We start from the raw sequence: 17,270 nt of genomic DNA on the forward strand, positions 1-17,270 counted from the left end.
CGTATTGAAAGTAATTTTGCTTTAAAAAAACTTAAAATATTTATTTTTTCAAAAATAAATTATTGTTAACATTAAATTATATTTATTTATATTTTTAACTATTTAAAATCTTTTAATTAAAATTAACATTATTTTCCATGGGGTTTACATTTAAGTCCCGGTCTTCATTATTTTCTATGGGACAATGTTGCACTACCAGAGGATGACCATGTGCAGTGCTAGACTTATTACTGTTTTTAGGTCTCGGCTAGCGATAGCAGCGCGCATGCGCTGCCCTCGGCATTCGAGAGCTTCTTGAAATCAATACGGTTGAGGAAGGGGACTTGAAGCCCCGCCCCCTCTTCCTATTGGCTTGCATCATAGCTTAGGCTAAACGCTGGCATTCTATTGTTAAGGAGGCTTTTTAGTCCCTCCTTGTTGCCGCCCTGTCCCCTTTTGGCCCCACCCACCGGGATTGGATCTTTTACTGGCGGCGTTCGACTATGGCCTTTAATTACTGGGTAAGCACTATTTGTTTTCCCTTCCCTCTGTCTCTCCCCGAGTAGACCCTTTCCTCTGTCTCTCTCAGAGGCACAGCTGCTTGCTCGTTTCAGTTTTGCCTTTTGCGCAAGGCAATTTCTTCCGGTACCTCTCCACCCTCCGCAGTCCGGTGTCTTCTCGCTCGCCCGCCGCCCCCCCCCCTTCCCGTTTGTGCATTCAAATGCTTGTTTTATAGCATGAACCAGACACAAAGGTCACCAGTTACGTTATTTATTTCGGGGAAGCCCTCTGTTAATCTGTCCCCCACCTCTGCACCACACACGGCGCAGCCTCTTCTCCGATTGCAGTCCTGCTCCTTCATCTGCACAAGACACGCCTTCGCCACTTTCAGGCTCGTGACCCGGCCATTGGTGAGGGGGAGGAGGAAAAGGGAGGATCTCCTAACTTCCCAGGGTGCGGGTCAGAAGTCGATTAACACAAAAAGTACATACACGTGGAACAGTTAGTAATGAATGTCAGATATGTGTAATTTAATAAATTAACATTTTGGCGGCCGCGCTCGTTTGTCAAACCCTTCGACGCTCCCTCCTGTCATGGTATTTTAAATCAGCGTGACGCCCGCTTTATGGACTTCCCACTATAACTTTTACATATGCTCCGTCCCTTCAGTGGCGACGCTTCCTCTATGCGCCATTGTTCCCCCTCCCTTCCCCATCCATTTCCTTCCTTCTTCTGGAAACAACATCGGGTGCATATCGGTCCGGGAACCTGTCCGCTATCCGGGTGACAGAGCAACTGCTGAAGACAGACGAAGAACCTCGGCGCACCAGTAAGTAAGACGGCCCTGTTCACATATGTAGAATGTGGAGGGAGTCCCTGGGACACTTCAAGCAGCATGTGTTGCTGAATTGTGTCAACGGTCAGAGGCGAGCTGAACAGAGCTCACCTCTGACTGTTTACACAGCAGTTTCTGCTTAAAGCTTCATGTCAGTGTTCAGCAACACACGCTGCCTGTCACAGGTTGTGTTGCTTCAGTGAGCAGTTCCGGGATTTGTGAGTCCTTGTTGTAACTGGTGCTCATCTACAGTGCTCCAATATCTAAAGGTCTGTTTGTGCTATATAAAACTGCAGAAAAAATGATGCATGAAACTGCAGTTATGTCCTCATGAGCAGTCTTTTAATTGTATTCATTATTTACTTCAATATATGTTCCGTACTTCGTCCATGCAGAAGTCTGCTGCGCCCCTCTTGGTCTGGTGGAAAGGTGGACTACCACCAGGCCAAGCCAGCGACAGAATGCAGACCGAAAATGAAGTGTGTCTGCTGTGTGTACGTAAGCCACAATTAACACACTCTTTAGAATAATCGCAAGTTCTTAAAAGCACTCTATGCACACATTTAATCAAAAGGTGCACGCAGTTTGTCCTTTTGCCCCTTTGGGTTAGATGTACATTTTGAAGACTGTTTTGAGCCTCGTGCTTGTTTATAATTTCTTTCCTGCACGCACTTCGGTGTTGTTTAGCTTCGGCTTCCAACCACTGCCCCATCACCACCTATCCAGTTCACTTAATCTCCCCGCTTCGCTCATTAACACTTATTGCTGCCACTCGTGTGAAATCTGTGCCTTGAATAAAAGGCAGAGCCCCAACATAAACCTTCTTTAAAATATGATGAAAATTGGCACGCCCACCATTAACATTTCAGGCACTCACTTCTCAGTTAATTTCTAAAAGTGTTGAAATGTTCTGGTGAAGAAAATAACCGCTTGCAAGAAAGCCTACTACAGTCTATTTTTTCATTGCCAAGCATTGTGGTTATATGCTTATGTTTGCATGTGCATCATGTTGGAGCTTGTACAACACTTTTAATGCTTTTCTGTTGCTTAAATGATCCACAGTAACGCAGAAGACGAGACCGATTGCATGATAACTTAAATACATTTTGAAACAGCTGTGTAATTACCGTGGCTTCGGCGTTCAACAGCCAATCCCAATTTGTAGTCTCAGAACATCTGTGATTTCTCAACAGCCCCTTTGTACCTACCACCTGAGAGCCACTGAGTACCCCCACCACCCCAAACACTCCCCCACAGGAAGTGCTCCATGCCATGCATGGGCGAGCCATTGCCCATAGATTTCGGGGCAGGGCATGTTAGCATGGGGAGGTGGGCACGGGAGGGATGTGAGGCACCCAGGCTGCGACTGGCTAAACAAGCATTTGCTTTTTTTTTTTTTTTTTTTTTTTTAATATATTTTTATTTTATTTTCCACATTGCACATTATATTCATCAATACATATTTTGTAATCCAAAATATCATTTTTAACATTGGGAGTTACTCATACCAAAAAAAAAAAAAGAAAGTAAAAACACGTCACACCATGATTACTCTTAATACTTAATAAAATCAAGAAAAGAAGTAGAAAAAACCCAGAAAACCAAGAACCAAGAGCCCCCCTAAGTCCTCCACTCTCTACCCTATCCCTTCCCTCCAATGTGCTAATGGGTTCCAAATTCTTACACCTAAAGCTCTCCCAGCTCTTCCCTTCCTGGCATATATAGGTTTTTCCAAATTAAATGTAGAGATTAAGTTCGCAAGCCATATTTGCATATGCGGGGGAGTTTTATCAAGCCAGGCCCTAGCTAAAGTTAATCTATAAACAGCCATAATCATAAATAGAAATTCTTTCTCAGTATTCCTATTGTTTTCCATCCGCCCTATACCCAACAATATCAACGTAGGGTTTAGTACTATCTGTAATCCTAGTGCCCGGGCTAAAAAATTCTCAATGTCCCTAATTAACGTATATAATTGAGGACAAGTGGCGAACATATGTATTATATCTGCATTAACTGAGCTGCAACGAGGGCAGGTAGTCCCATTCGTACCACCCCATTTAGCTATTCTGTCTGGTGTATAATACAGTGAAAACAATGTTTTATAATGTTGCGATTGCAGGGGAGCCGAGCACAGTATAGTACATCCCAACTCCAACGACTCCTGGAAATCATTAATTTCACATTGAAGTTTCTCCGTCCACCTATGTTTATATTTATCCAGATCATCCACTTTAGTTTGGACTAACAAAGCATATGCTGACCTAATCGTATGCTGGCCACCAGTAATTAAAGTTTCGAGCAAGTCGTTGGTTTGAAACCCTGCTACGCCACCCTGTTTGTTGCCCAAAAAGCTCCTTATCTGCAGATATTTAAAAAAGTCCCTGTTCCTTAAATCGAATGTCCTTGCCAACACACTAAACTGTAGTATTCCCTCTAAGTCTTTTAAGTCCCCAATTTGCTTTATACCTTTTTGATCCCAGCCAGACATGACTGAATCTGAAAAAATTTCAGGGGGGAAGGATCTATTATTATATAATCTGATGTACCTATGGTATCTACCCAGCCCCATTTTTTTCAAAAAAGCGCTCCATACTTTAATAGCCGCCGCTAAAGTTTTAAACTGTTTTCTTTTAAGACTCCCAAAGTCAGCATATTTTAACAGACAATTTTCTGTCTCTTGACCCAATAAAATTGAATAAACGTCAGTCGATGAGGAAGTGACTTTCTGTAAGATCCCCCCTCCTCCAATCAGACCCTGCATATATTGAAGTGCAGTTGCCATATAATACAGTCTAAAATCCGGTGCTCCCCATCCTCCTCTTTCTCTGGGTAGTGACATAAATCTATATGCTCTTCGCGTTTTCCCATGCGCCCATATAAACCTATTAAGAATACCCTCCAGTATGTTAAACCATTTACCTTCAAAATATAATGGTATTGTTCTAAATAAATACAGCAACTTAGGCAAGATCGTCATTTTCACCATATTAGTGACCCCAACTAAGGAGAGATGTAAATTATTTGCTCTATTTAGGTCTACTTTTACTTTGGCCAAGACAGGGGAAATATTTTCCTCAACAATAACATCGATGTTAGCTGTAATTACTATACCAAGATACATAGCTGATAGCACCACCCTGGAATCGGCACATAAGGTATACTTATTTTTAACTATCAAGGTCTTTGATTTATTCAGACTATAACCTGACAGTTGTCCAAACTTAGTGGCTTCACGTTCTACCTCCATTATAGCCATATCCGGGTCAGGGGTTAATATAGCCACATCGTCAGCATATGCGAGAATTTTTACTGTTCTGCCATTCAAAACCATTGGGGGAATCCCCTCATTTCTGGCCAGATGTCTTAAAAAAGGTTCAAGAAACAATGCGAAAAGAAGGGGTGACGAGGGGCAGCCCTGTCTTGTCCCCCTAAAGATTTTAACTACCTCTGTATACCCTCTATTCACTCTAATTCTGGCAGTAGGTCTTTTATACAAAGCTTGGATAGCTGTTATATACCCTTCCCCTATACCACTCCATCTTAGAACTGCCCAAAGATATTCCCAATCGACCCTATCGAAGGCTTTTTCAGCGTCTAAAAAGAGTGCTGCCATAGGGTCGCACAGTGTTCCTGCAGCATCGAGCATTGTAATGACTGTCCTCACATGTTGGGTGGTTCCCTTACCTGGAATAAAACCATGTTGCGATGGAGTTACAAGCTGCTCTATATTCTCCGCGAGCCTTGTCGCCAGAATTTTAGAGTAGATTTTAACATCGGCGTTCATGAGGGTAATCGGTCTATATGAGGCCGGATATACAGGAGGCTTCCCTTTTTTTAGTATAACTACAATATCCGCCCCCCCCCAGGTCTCAGGCGGGGAACCTCCTTGCTGCGTATGAAGCATTACATTAAACATCTCGACGAGTACCTTATTATGAAACAATTTATAAAATTCCACCGGAATCTGATCTGGTCCAGCAGCTTTCCCGGAAGGGAGACATTCCATTGCCCTGCTAATCTCATCTACCTGAAAAGGAGCATCCAATATCTCTCTATCTTCTGGCAGTATCAAATCCGAAGAAACATCTCCCAAATATCTTCCTATATCAATTGAATCCCTTAGGCCCTCCGACGAGTACAAATTAGTGTAAAACTTATGGAAAGACTTTCTGATAAAATCTGAATCAGTGCCTAACTTTCCCTGTAGGTCCTGAATCTCCTTAATATCAGCATTTGTTGTACGCTGTCTAGTTCTAACCGCTAGAATATGTCCAACTTTCTCGCTAAGTTCATAAGTATCCTGTTTGTGTGCCAGATATTTTTCAGCAGCTTTTGAGATAATACCTTCCATAGCATCTCCCTTAAGAGTGACCAATCTTAAAATATAAGCGTCCAGCGGGATTCCCTGCGTTGTGGCTATAGCCAAATTTTCTTCCGCTAAGTATAACTTGCGCCTTATATCTTCTAGGTGTCCTCTCTCCCTTTTCTGTCTCGCTATCACAAAGCTCATAGTTTCCCCTCGGACCCCAGCCTTAAAACAATCCCAGACTACACCTGGTGGTGCGGTGCCTCTATTATCCTCCCAGTATTCCATTATCCACCTTTCCATATGTCTCTGGTATGCCTCATCTTTTAATAAGCTACGTTCAAAGGTCCATTGAGCCTTTATAGTACTTATCTGAGTGATATTCAGTGTTAAAACCAGGGGATTATGATCAGATATAATCCTAGGTTGTTTCTCTATTTTTGAGTGATGGATTAAAGAATTAGAGATTAAAAAATAATCTAGCCTAACCAATACTTTATGTGGTAGAGAAAAAAAGGTGCTACCATCTAATAGGGGGTGATATTTCATCCATGGGTCTCCAAGAGAATTATGCTGAACCATATCGGCAAGAGCTCTGTACGATTTTTTCTTTCTCCCTAAATACCTCCCCCTAGGTGCTATAAAAGAGCTTGTTGGGTCATGGATATTAAAGTCGCCACAACATATAATAGGTTCCGGCCAATGCGACAGTTCCATATCCATAAATTGCCAAGTATCAGGGTCGTCTCCAGTAGAACCATATATGGTTACTAAAGTAAACCGTGTCCCCTTCCAACATAAATCCACCATAACCCATCTTCCCCACTGATCCTCTTTTTTCCTATACACCACCAGATCCTTAAATCTTCCTAGTATTGCTACCCCCCTGGTTCTGGTATTTTGTTTACTTGCCACTAAGACATCGAATCCCAATTGTTTCAAAAGGTATATCTGCGCTACTTCGATATGGGTCTCCTGCAGACATACCAGATCTAGCTGTAAAAATCTCAGTAACCCTGCTACCTTTGCCCTTTTCCTAGGATCGTTAAGCCCACATACATTGATCGAGGCAATTCTACAGGGCATTAAAGGGTATCAAAAAATAATGCTTACTCAAGTCTAACTTAACCATGTTTAACCAAAAGGTATACCATCCTACACTCATTTGGCATTGTCTAGACGATCTAAATTGTATGTGTGATGTTTCCCAAAAACCAAAAAATAGCAAAGCAATGTGCATTATCAAACCCAATTGATTCCCGAATTTTAACCCTTGTGGTGTACCCCTCCACCCTAACCCACCCCCACCCCCCCCCCCTTGTACAGGCAAATAGGTCCATGGGACCTATGTGTAGTCGGAGTGAGTGAGCCGTAACAATCGCGCCCTCTCTCCCATCCCTTCTTTCCTTACGAACGTTGGTTCTTCAGCTCATCCATGTACTGCTGGGCTTTAATCTCTGAGAAGAACATCATAACTCTCCCTCTAGTAACCACTTTTAATTTAGCAGGAAACAATAGGTAAGCCTCTGAACCCAGCCCTTGAAATTTAGAAATCAACTGCCTCAACCTCCACCTCCGTTCAACAGTGACGTGGCAGAAATCCGGCCTGGCGAAGAAGGAGATACCCTCAAATGACCTCTTAGAATCTGGTCTGGCTTTCTCAATTATTTCCTGCCTTAATAAAAAATTTCCTAAATATACTAGGATAGCTCTAGGAAAAGCGGGTTTCCCACCTCCACTAGTCCCCTGCTCTTTCCTGAGTGTGAAGGGAAATCTGTGCGCTCTCTGCACTTCCCTGTCCCACTGCCACTGGGACTCCGGAAATGCCCCTCTAAGCAGGTTAATCACATAGTTCCTTGCGTCTTGCCCTTCCAAACCCTCCTCCACTCCCAGAATTCTGATGTTATTCCGCCTTTGGCGGTTTTCAAAGTCCTCCATCTTCCACTGAAAGTCCTGAGCCATCTTCCCTTGTGCCTCTTTAAAGTTTTGCCAGTTGCTGTAGTCGTCTTCGAGCTTGCTTGTACGCTCCTCCACCTCAGTTACTCTCCCCACCAGGTCCTCATAAAGTTTATTCGTCTTTCTTAAAGTGGCTTGTATTTTCTTAGCATCTTGTCTTGCTTTTCGACTCACGGCTCTGGCCTCTGCCTGCATCTGTTTCAGCGTGCTAAACAGAATATCAAGAGAAGCAGATTGTTTCCCTGGCTCATTAGTATCTTCAGCTTCATACACCTGAGTAGTGGCCGAATAATCCCACAGCAGCCCTTTCTCGGTTTCTCCCAATCCGCCATTCTGTATATTTTTTGGTTTAGGTTTTATCTGTCTCTTTCTCAGAGTCGAGTCTCTTGCTGTAGCTGTATCCTCCCCAGATGAATTGGTGTCCGAGAGCAATACTTCTTCATCATCTTCATCTTCCTCTTCGTCTTGCTCATCTGAAGCTTCACCACCAGATTGTACAGAATCAGAGTCCTCATTGAGTGAAAAGAATCTCTCTCCTTCACCTGAGCCAGCCTCCGCCTTTTCAGTTCTCCCCTCTCTAGAATCATGTACTTTCTGCTTGTTTGTGTCTTTATTTGCCTCTTCTCTTCCCCCCCTCTTTCCCCTCCCCCCCCTCTCCCCCCCCAGACTATTAGAGCTTCCCCAAGTAGCCAGGGCTTTATTCGGGGGGGTTCGGGGGTTTCTGGAGGTTTTAGGGGAGTTTTGGGGGGCGCTTAGCTCCGCTTCAAGTACCAAAATGGCACTCAACATATCGTTCTTCTTGCCCCCACCTTCACTCGCACCCGGATTTGCACCAGCATTTACATGTACAAACTCATCCCGCTGAGTACCAAGAGATCCTACCGGAGAGGCCACAGCAAGCTCCAATGCCTCATGCTCGCGCTCTCCCACAGACTGCTGAGCCTGCCGCTGCTGGTGTTGCTTAGCAGCGGGAGCGTCTGCAGCTGACGCGCCTCCAGCTTCTACCGCGTCCTCGAGGACGCTCCCCGGTTCACTGCCTCCAGTTCCATGACAGCCGATTTCGTTTGGCGTTTGATCCCCTGCTAGCCCGTGATGTCCGGAAAATGCCTCCGTCAAGGTGGGTTGTCTAAGCAGGGTCTCTCGAGGTTTAGGCTTGATTTTGCTTCTATCCCCTCCGTCAGATTTATCCGCCATTGTCGGAGCCTGTTTGGAGGGTGGCTTGCTCTTTGCATCACTTGATTGGGATCCTGTTGCATTAGCTCCGAGTAAAGCGAGTAAATCAGCCTTCTCCCCTCTTCGTGTTTCCGTGGTATTCTTGTTCAGTTGCTGTATCGCCTTTCGAATCGCTCCTGGTTCCTTAGTAGTAGTATTAAAGGTAGTTATCTCGGCATGATCCTTTGGGAGAGTCTTACATTCTTCTATTTGCTCCTTTTGCTCCTTTGTCTTTACCTTTTCTTTAGTTTTATCGCTTTTTGCGGACCGAGGCGGCATTGCGCCAAACTGTGTATATTTCAGCTTTATACACTCCACGGCCCGAACAAATCTTCTCCAGCTTTCTCTCAACCGATGTAATTCTGATATTATATACTCCTTAATCCCCGAAGTGGGTATAGACATCGGTAAGACCAGTTATTGCCAAATTGCTCCCGCTCCAACTCCAACAGTAATAGCTATAGCCATAGCTAATTTCCAGATGGGAGAGAGAGGTTAGGGCGACCGCTTAGCACAGCTCACTCGCGGCCATCTTGCCTCCCGGAATAGTTCTCGCATTTGCGAGAGTTTGAGCTATTGGCATTGTAAATGACAACTCCTTTTATTTATGTGTTTTGAAAACTTGCAAATGGTGTGTAAATACGCACTTTCTACTTATAGGAGCAAGGCTGGCAGTAAAAAAGGCGCGGTTACTGCCAGCCTTGCTTCTCGTTAGCAAGGACTATAAACACCGCTTGCACCTTTTCAAAACACATAAATAAAAAGCATTGTCATTTACAATGCCAATAGCTCAAACTCTCGCAAATGCGAGACCTATTGCATTGCAAATGCTTGTTTTAGGACGTGTGCCCTGTTGTCCATGCGTGTTGTGAACAGCTGATTAACTCCTGTACATTTACAGCTCCCACATGGACCCCTTCAAACAGGTTATGGTTGGGTATGCCCTTTCTTGCAGCGCCTACTTGCTGAGTCACTCTGCCAACAGCGTTAGGCTTGCTGTGCTTCTTGTGCGCATGATTCCAACGTTAAAAGCCACACCAAACGTCACAAGCATGCTCCAATCCGCTATCACTGGCAGACCGCCCGTTGAGTGTAGCGCCACCCCGTGACCATGTAGGCGTAAGTGCACCTGCCGCGTCTGTGCAGACGCCTGGTGGATTGCGAGGCTACCCTATGTAGTGTGCTGCCACCCAGTGTCTGGAGCAGGTGTCTCCTCACCCCGGTCCATGCTTCCACCTGACCCATACATCGCAGTCAACAGTGAGATTTGGAAAATAATTGGCGGTTAACGATTAATTGTCCCAGTGGCTTTCACTTTTGGAAATCCGAAGTAAAGTTATTTTTGGGTTAAAAAAATGTGAGCCTCCTCTCTGGATGGGGAATGTTGGCATGTGTGCCCGTGCTGTCCCAGAGTCGCTAGTTTCAACCCCCTGTGGCTACCACTGCCACCTGTGAGCGGCACCCACTGGCTCTCACCTTCTGCTTGGCTTCCGACTTCACCTTTAGAAATACCATGGAGCGAGCCCGGTGTGCCGTCAACTCAAGCTTTCCGCTGTTCGCTGACTCTTTTTCCGGCTTTTTGTTCCATTTCCTCCTCTGTTTATTTATTGTACGCGTGCTGTCCTTTTGTGTCTATGTTTCCCCCTCCTTCAATGACTGGCAGTAGAACAGAGTGGAACTGCAAACAGAAAGCGAAAGCTACGGAAGGGATGTCCCAGCAGAGACGGGAGAGAGCCGAGTCAGTGGGAGGGAGGTGAGGCGAGGAGGCGGGACCAGAGGAGCGAGACGAGTTAAGTGGCGGCCAAGCTGGGGACAGTGAGTCTGTGACAACGATCAGCAAGACGTGGTCAGTCTGAATGGTATTTTCTCGTTTACAGACAGTTCTAGAAATGTAGGGGATTAATGTCAGCTGTACAGACACATTAACCAGGCGAGCACGCGGTGGGTGGGAGCGCTTGAAAGTTAAGAGATGCCTGCGCGTGCTCATCTGTTGTCCAGGGGCAAGTCCTAATGCCGTCGTACGCATTCGCGAACGCGTTCACAATTGCAATCCTTTGTGCGTGTGCTCATGTCCTGTCCCCCTTCTAAAGCAAGTTGACAACAATAGATCTCGCTAGCGATAGAGCTTCGCGCTGCGTCGCTAGGCGAGACCTAAAAACATGAGCTCAGTGTTCTCTTCGTAAGGATGTACTGGAATGACATAACATTTCCAGAGGCTGGGAGAAAATGCGCAAATCAACATTCTCAGCACACTCACGACAATATCGAGGCGGTATGTTCCTCATCACACATTGCTGCTTGTGTGCGCTTTAGGGAGGAAGGCAATAGATAGACAGAGTCTGTAAAGACGTTGCGTGTAACCTGTCTATTTCACAGTGCTTACGTCTTTGCTGTGACATGCCATTAGGCTTCTCCAGGAGCAGCGTTCCAGGCATATAAAAGATCAAGCAAAGGCAGGCTTTCTTCCACGGAATATAGCATTTTAGCGTGACAGTACAGCCTTTTCTGCATTATTGGAAATAACAATTTGTTTTTATGTAGAATTTCACAGAGCACTTCTACGTGTCTAGGCTCTAGTAAATAAAGGTTTTACCTTTCTCCAATTTACCAACCTCAGAAGGATGGGAGATTGGTTTGACCCTGACTGTATGAATATTCCCATATACCACCAGGGTGATATTATGGATAGTGTGCAATGTTCTACTCTGGACGGTGAAGTGCTCTCAGCTTGGGGTGCCAGGCATAGTCTGGGATAGGATTCCCTATTACTTTGAAAGTGATGTTCCCAATGCAAGCACAAACTTCCATTTGTCTTTCTCTCTCTGTTCCTGTCTTTCTCTCTCTGTTCCTGTCCTGCCTTTCTCTCTGTTCCTGCCTTTCTCTCTCTGTTCACGTCTTTCTCTCTCTGTTCCTGCATTTTTCTCTATCTATTCCTGTCTTTCTCTCTCTATTCCTGCATTTTTCTCTCTGTTCCTGCCTTTCTCTCTCTGTTCCTGTCTTTCTCTCTCTGTCCCTGTCTTTCTCTTTGTATTCCTGTCTTTCTCTCTCTATTCCTGTCTTTCTCTCTCTCTCTGTTTCTGTCTTTCTCACTCTATTCCTGTCTTTCTCTCTGTTCCTGTCTCTTTTTCTCTCTTCCTGTCTTTTGCGAACTTTCTCTTTTTGCCGGCTGCCATATACCCCGGTGAGCTGTGGACAGAGGCACCGGTCGTCTCTGTTCCTGTCCTCCGTTTTTCTCTCGGTTCCTGCTTTTCTCTCTCTGTTCCTACCTTTCTCTCTCTGTTCCTGTCTTTCTCTCTCTGTTCCTGCATTTTTCTCTATCTAGTCCTGTCTTTCTCTCTCTATTCCTGCATTTCTCTCTCTGTTCCTGCCTTTCTCTCTCTGTTCCTGCCTTTCTCTCTCTGTTTCTGTCTTTCTCTCTCTGTTCCTGCATTTTTCTCTCTCTGTTCCTGTATTTCTCTTTCTATTCCAGTCTTTCTCTCTCTGTTCCTGTCTTTCTCTCTCTATTCCTGTCTTTCTCTCTCTCTCTCTCTGTTCCTGTCTTTCTCACTCTATTCCTGTCTTTCTCTCTGTTCCTGTCTCTTTTTCTCTGTTCCTGTGTCTTTTCCGCGCTTTCTCTTTTTGCCAGCTGCCAAATACCCGGTGAGCTGTGGACAGAGGCACCGGTCATCTCTGTTCCTGTCCTGAGACCTTTCTCTCTCTGTTGCTGCCTTTCTCTCTCTGTTCCTGTCTTTCTCTATCTATTCCTGTCTTTCTCTCTCTATTCCTGCATTTCTCTCTCTGTTCCTGCCTTTCTCTCTCTGTTCCTGTTTTTATCTCTGTTCCTGCATTTTTCTGTCTCTGTTCCTGTCTGTCTCTTTCTATTCCTGTCTTTCTCTCTCTCTCTGTTCCTGTCTTTCTCACTCTATTCCTGTCTTTCTCTCTCTTCCTGTGTCTTTTCCGCGCTTACTCTTTTTGCCGGCTGCCATATATCCAGTGAGCTGTAGACAGAGGCACCGGTGGTCTCTGTTCCTGTCCTGCCTTTCTCTCTCTGTTCCTGCCTTTCTCTCTCTGTTCCTGTCTTTCTCACTCTGTTACTGTCTTTCTCACTCTGTTCCTGTCCTGCCTTTCTCTCTCTGTTCCTGCCTTTCTCACTCTGTTCCTGCCTTTCTCTCTCTGTTCCTGCCTTTCTCTCTCTGTTCCTGCCTTTCTCTCTCTGTTCCTGCCTTTCTCTCTCTGTTCCTGTCTTTCTCTCTCTGTTCCTGCATTTGTCTCTATCTATTCCTGTCTTTCTCTCTATTCCTGCATTTCTCTCTCCGTTCCTGCCTTTCTCTCTCGGTTCCAGCCTTTCTCTCTCAGTTCCTGCATTTTTCTCTCTCTGTTCCTGTCTTTCTCTTTCTGTTCCTTTCTTTCTCTCTCTATTCCTGTTTATCTCTCTCTGTTCCTGTCTTTCTCTCTGTTCCTGTCTCTTTTTCTCTCTTCCTGTGTCTTTTCCGTGCTTTCTCTTTTTGCCAGCTGCCATATACCCAGTGAGCTGTGGACAGAGGCACCGGTGGTCTCTGTTCCTGTCCTGCCTTTCTCTCTCTGTTCCTGTCTTTCTCTCTCTGTTCCTGCATTTTTCTCTATCTATTCCTGTCTTTCTCTCTCTATTCCTGTATTTCTCTCTCCGTTCCTGCCTTTCTCTCTCTGTTCCTGTCTTTTTCTCTGTTCCTGTCTTTCTCTCTCTGTTCCCGTCTTGCCTTTCTCTCTCTGTTCCTGCCTTTTTCTCTCTTTTCCTGTCTTTCTCTCTCTGTTCCTGCATTTATCTCTCCCTGTCTTTCTCTCTCTATTCAGGTCTTTCTCTCTCTATTCCTGTCTTTCTCTCTCTCTCTGTTCCTGTCTTTCTCTATTCCTGTCTTTCTCTCTGTTCCAGTCTCTTTTTCTCTCTTCCAGTGTCTTTTCCGCGCTTTCTCTTTTTGCCGGCTGCCATATACCCGGTGAGCTGTGGACAGAGGCACTGGTCGTCTCTGTTCCTCTCCTGCCTTTCTCTCTCTGTTCCTGTCTTTCTCTCTCTGTTCCTGCTTTTCTCTCTCTGTTCCTGTCTTTCTCTTTCTATTCCTCTTTTTCTCTCTCTATTCCTGTCTTTCTCTCTCTATTCTGGTCTTTCTCTATTCCGGTCTTTTTCTCTGTTCCTGTCTCTTTTTCTCTCTTCCTGTGTCTTTTGTGCGCTTTCTGTTTTTGCCGGCTGCCATATACCCCGGTGAGCTGTGGACAGAGGCACAGGTCGTCTCTGTTCCTGTCCTGCGTTTTTCTCTCTGTTCCTGCCTTTCTCTCTCTGTTCCTGTCTTTCTCTCTCTGTTCCTGCATTTTTCTCTATCTATTCCTGTCTTTCTCTCTCTATTCCTGTATTTCTCTCTCTGATCCTGCCTTTCTCTCTCTGTTCCTGCATTTTTCTCTCTCTGTTCCTGTCTTTCTCTCTCTCTGTTCCTGTCTTTCTCTCTGTGTTCCTGTCTTTCTCTCTATTCCGGTCTTTCTCTCTCTCTCTATTCTTGTCTTTCTCTCTGTTCCTGTCTCTTTTTCTCTCTTCCTGTGTGTTTGTCACGCTTTCTCTTTTTGCCGACTGCAATATACCCCAGGAAGCTGTGGACAGAGGCACCGGTCATCGACCTTCAACAAGCATTAAAAATGCAATAGGTCTCGCCTTTCATTAAGTTAAAGCCATTTGCTTTGCTGTACAATACCATTAGCAAAGGAAATGGCTTTAACTTAATCAAAGGCGAGACCTATTGCATTTTCAATGCTTGTTTACATTAGCAACTTATACTTGTAAGTGCGCTCCACCATATTTTTCAGGGGTTAGAAACATGTAAGTCTACACTTTTGAGTAACTTTACACCCTGAGTTTGCGAAAGGTCAAAAGAAGTAAAGTTACTCAAAAGTGTAGAGAGTACATTTACCCGTGTAAATCATTCGAATCTTGCTAGAATCTTAGAAAGGGGATCATAATACATATTTTCATAGTCTGTATTAATCTAAGACCAAAATAAATAGATCACCATCAACAATATGGCAGGCTAAAACATGTTATAAATGTTCTGGTAGATCTTCCAACACAGCATGGGAGTGCTGATCCCACATCTAAAACTACTGAAAACCAAATTCTGGAAAATGTACATTTACTGTAGGTCCATTTGAACACACACAATGAAACAATACAGACTGCTAAACCAGCAACCATTCAAAAACCTACCCCACACATAATGACTCTCTTTTGAACTTTTAATCTAGCCAAACTAATTTCTCAGATATTGTATGACTCAATAATTTACTATTTTAACTTATCTACTAGTGTATGCAGGAGGCAGTTGCTTGGTGGTGGGATTAGGTGCATATAAATTTGTGAACGGAGCACATTCATGCATGCAGATAAATTGGCAGTATGTAATTTTAAGTTTAAGGGCCTGCCTTGGACTCTGGCGCACAGGTTACTCCTTGATAATGTGTGGGATATACCGACTACCTTATTGCTAGTCCCATAGGATAAAATGCAATTGAAATAAGGCAGGTGGGATATCTGTCTGCCAACTTCTAGACCAGTCTTTACATTTCATACTCTACATCAACAGCTGTGCTGCAAGGAAATATTTTCAAAGCGAACCACACCGCAATCTCACTGCTAAACTATCAAGACATGATGCTCAATGTTAAAGTAATACATTTAAAAAAGTTTTTTTTGGTTCATAACATGCATTATTTTGTCAGTCTAATATGATAAACGACTGTAGATACTGTGTGGATTTCAACCCATGTGAATTGATCTCCAGAGCGTGCATATAAACTCTAAAGGTTTTTGCTAAATGTTTATGCTGTAGAATTTCATGGCATCATAATTCACTTCATCACACTCACCAATATCTTACACCGATTTTCACATTTTTCTAGAAAATCGGAATCGAGAATCCCGGACAACTCCACCATAACCAATTGCTCCTGAAAGTAAAATTAGGAGAAAAGCAGATAAGAAAAGGTAAATCTCGTAGAATAAAAACAAACTTGGCATCTTGACTGCAACAAGAACATAAGAAAGGCACATACAGTCTTGCTCTTATGATGGTCTCAGTGCTGATTTGCAATATGCCCTTTTCTAATATGTATAAAGATGGACATTCACATCCATTAAATGCATACAACTGCTAAACGATTAATGTATTTTCTTGTGGCACATTTTAACTTCATTTTGGTCCATCATTTACTTTACTTATGATCATAGACTGTACTTTAAAAAAAGCTTATTTTAGGTACCTACAACCACTCTTCTATAAAATAGCCCCAATGTTGGTATGAGTGACAAATGTTACGGTTCCAGAGTATCTATATGCTTGAGAGTGCTACGGAACTGTTCTAAATGTGCAATAGCACTAATACAGTATTATGTACACAACTTAGTAGTTCCCATTGTGCCACAATACTTAGAAGTTACTGGGCTCCAACTTGAGGAGTGTACCGCTCTCTAGTACTCGACTATAAATGGTAACGAGGGAGAGCAGTCCAATTTCCACAAGGAGTTGGTGTTGGAACACAGTCCAACTCTCTCAAAATCTTCTTAATAATGTAATGTTATTTGCAAACCTTTACTCTGTAAAATGAAATAGTACTTCAGTATCACAAAAGGAAATAGTACGCATAAAAACAAAAGAAAACCAGTACTATCTAGCACCTTGCTAGCCAAATGTCTATGTCCAAATGCCATTATAGATTGTCGGCGCTAGGTGCGACTTTTGTTTTTTTTGCATTTAGTTTATGGGAAATGTTTTTCAATGCGGCTCAGAAATACTGGGTTCACAGTCCTAAACACAATTGCAGACCCTACAGTCAAAAATGCAACATGCAAGCTCAAGCAATTCTCACTAGATAGAGTTTAGCTGTAACACGTTCCGGTTGCTACATCTCAAGAGGGAACCTATCATTGTGTTTTATTTGACTGGGGGATCGTGCAACACTTCAAAGGATTGTAAGCTGCTACAACATCTCTTTGACTTCCCAGAGAAACCGCACAGGTTTGAACTAATCCTCACCTCCCAACTAAAAGAGCAATGGTGAGAAACCAAACAAAGCGAGGCAAGCTGGTGCCTTGACCAGGAAAGTAAATGTAAATGTATGTGTCTTGTAAAGCACATTGCTGCCCTGAGGCGTCGTGGCGCTGTAGACCGCTGGGGAACCCGTCCTGGCTATCCCTGTGAGATGGTTCCTCCTGGGTATCTCCAAGGTGAAACCAGGCATCCCCGGCGAATGTGGGGGGCCGTTGTGGAGATGAGGCAAGCTAATGCCCAGAGTTGCCGAGTGTGATCCCTGGTTAGAGTAGGCACCGAGGCGAGAATTATCGAGTCCGCTGGCCCTGGTCCACGACCCTGCCGCGTCGGGAATTGAACCCTGGTACCAGGCCGTCCTCTGCTTCCGGGTCTGCTGCCTCTAACCAGTGAGCCACGCCACTGGTTCACAAGATTCCTGGATGTTGAGGGACTA

General features: G+C 44.2%; 1 protein-coding gene across 1 annotated transcript in view; it reads right to left on the reverse strand.

The window, feature by feature from the left end:
* Positions 1 to 17,270, reverse strand: part of GTF3C6 (general transcription factor IIIC subunit 6) — a 123,815-nt gene that overhangs the window by 38,086 nt on the left and 68,459 nt on the right. Inside the window, exon 2 of the mRNA XM_085653681.1 lies at positions 15,657 to 15,737. Within this exon, the coding sequence (XP_085509807.1) occupies positions 15,657 to 15,737 (81 nt within the window). The remainder of the gene's footprint in view (positions 1 to 15,656; positions 15,738 to 17,270) is intronic.

This window comes from Triturus cristatus, chromosome 4_1 (genome assembly GCF_964204655.1).
Source record: "Triturus cristatus chromosome 4_1, aTriCri1.1, whole genome shotgun sequence".
Taxonomy (NCBI): domain Eukaryota; kingdom Metazoa; phylum Chordata; class Amphibia; order Caudata; family Salamandridae; genus Triturus; species Triturus cristatus.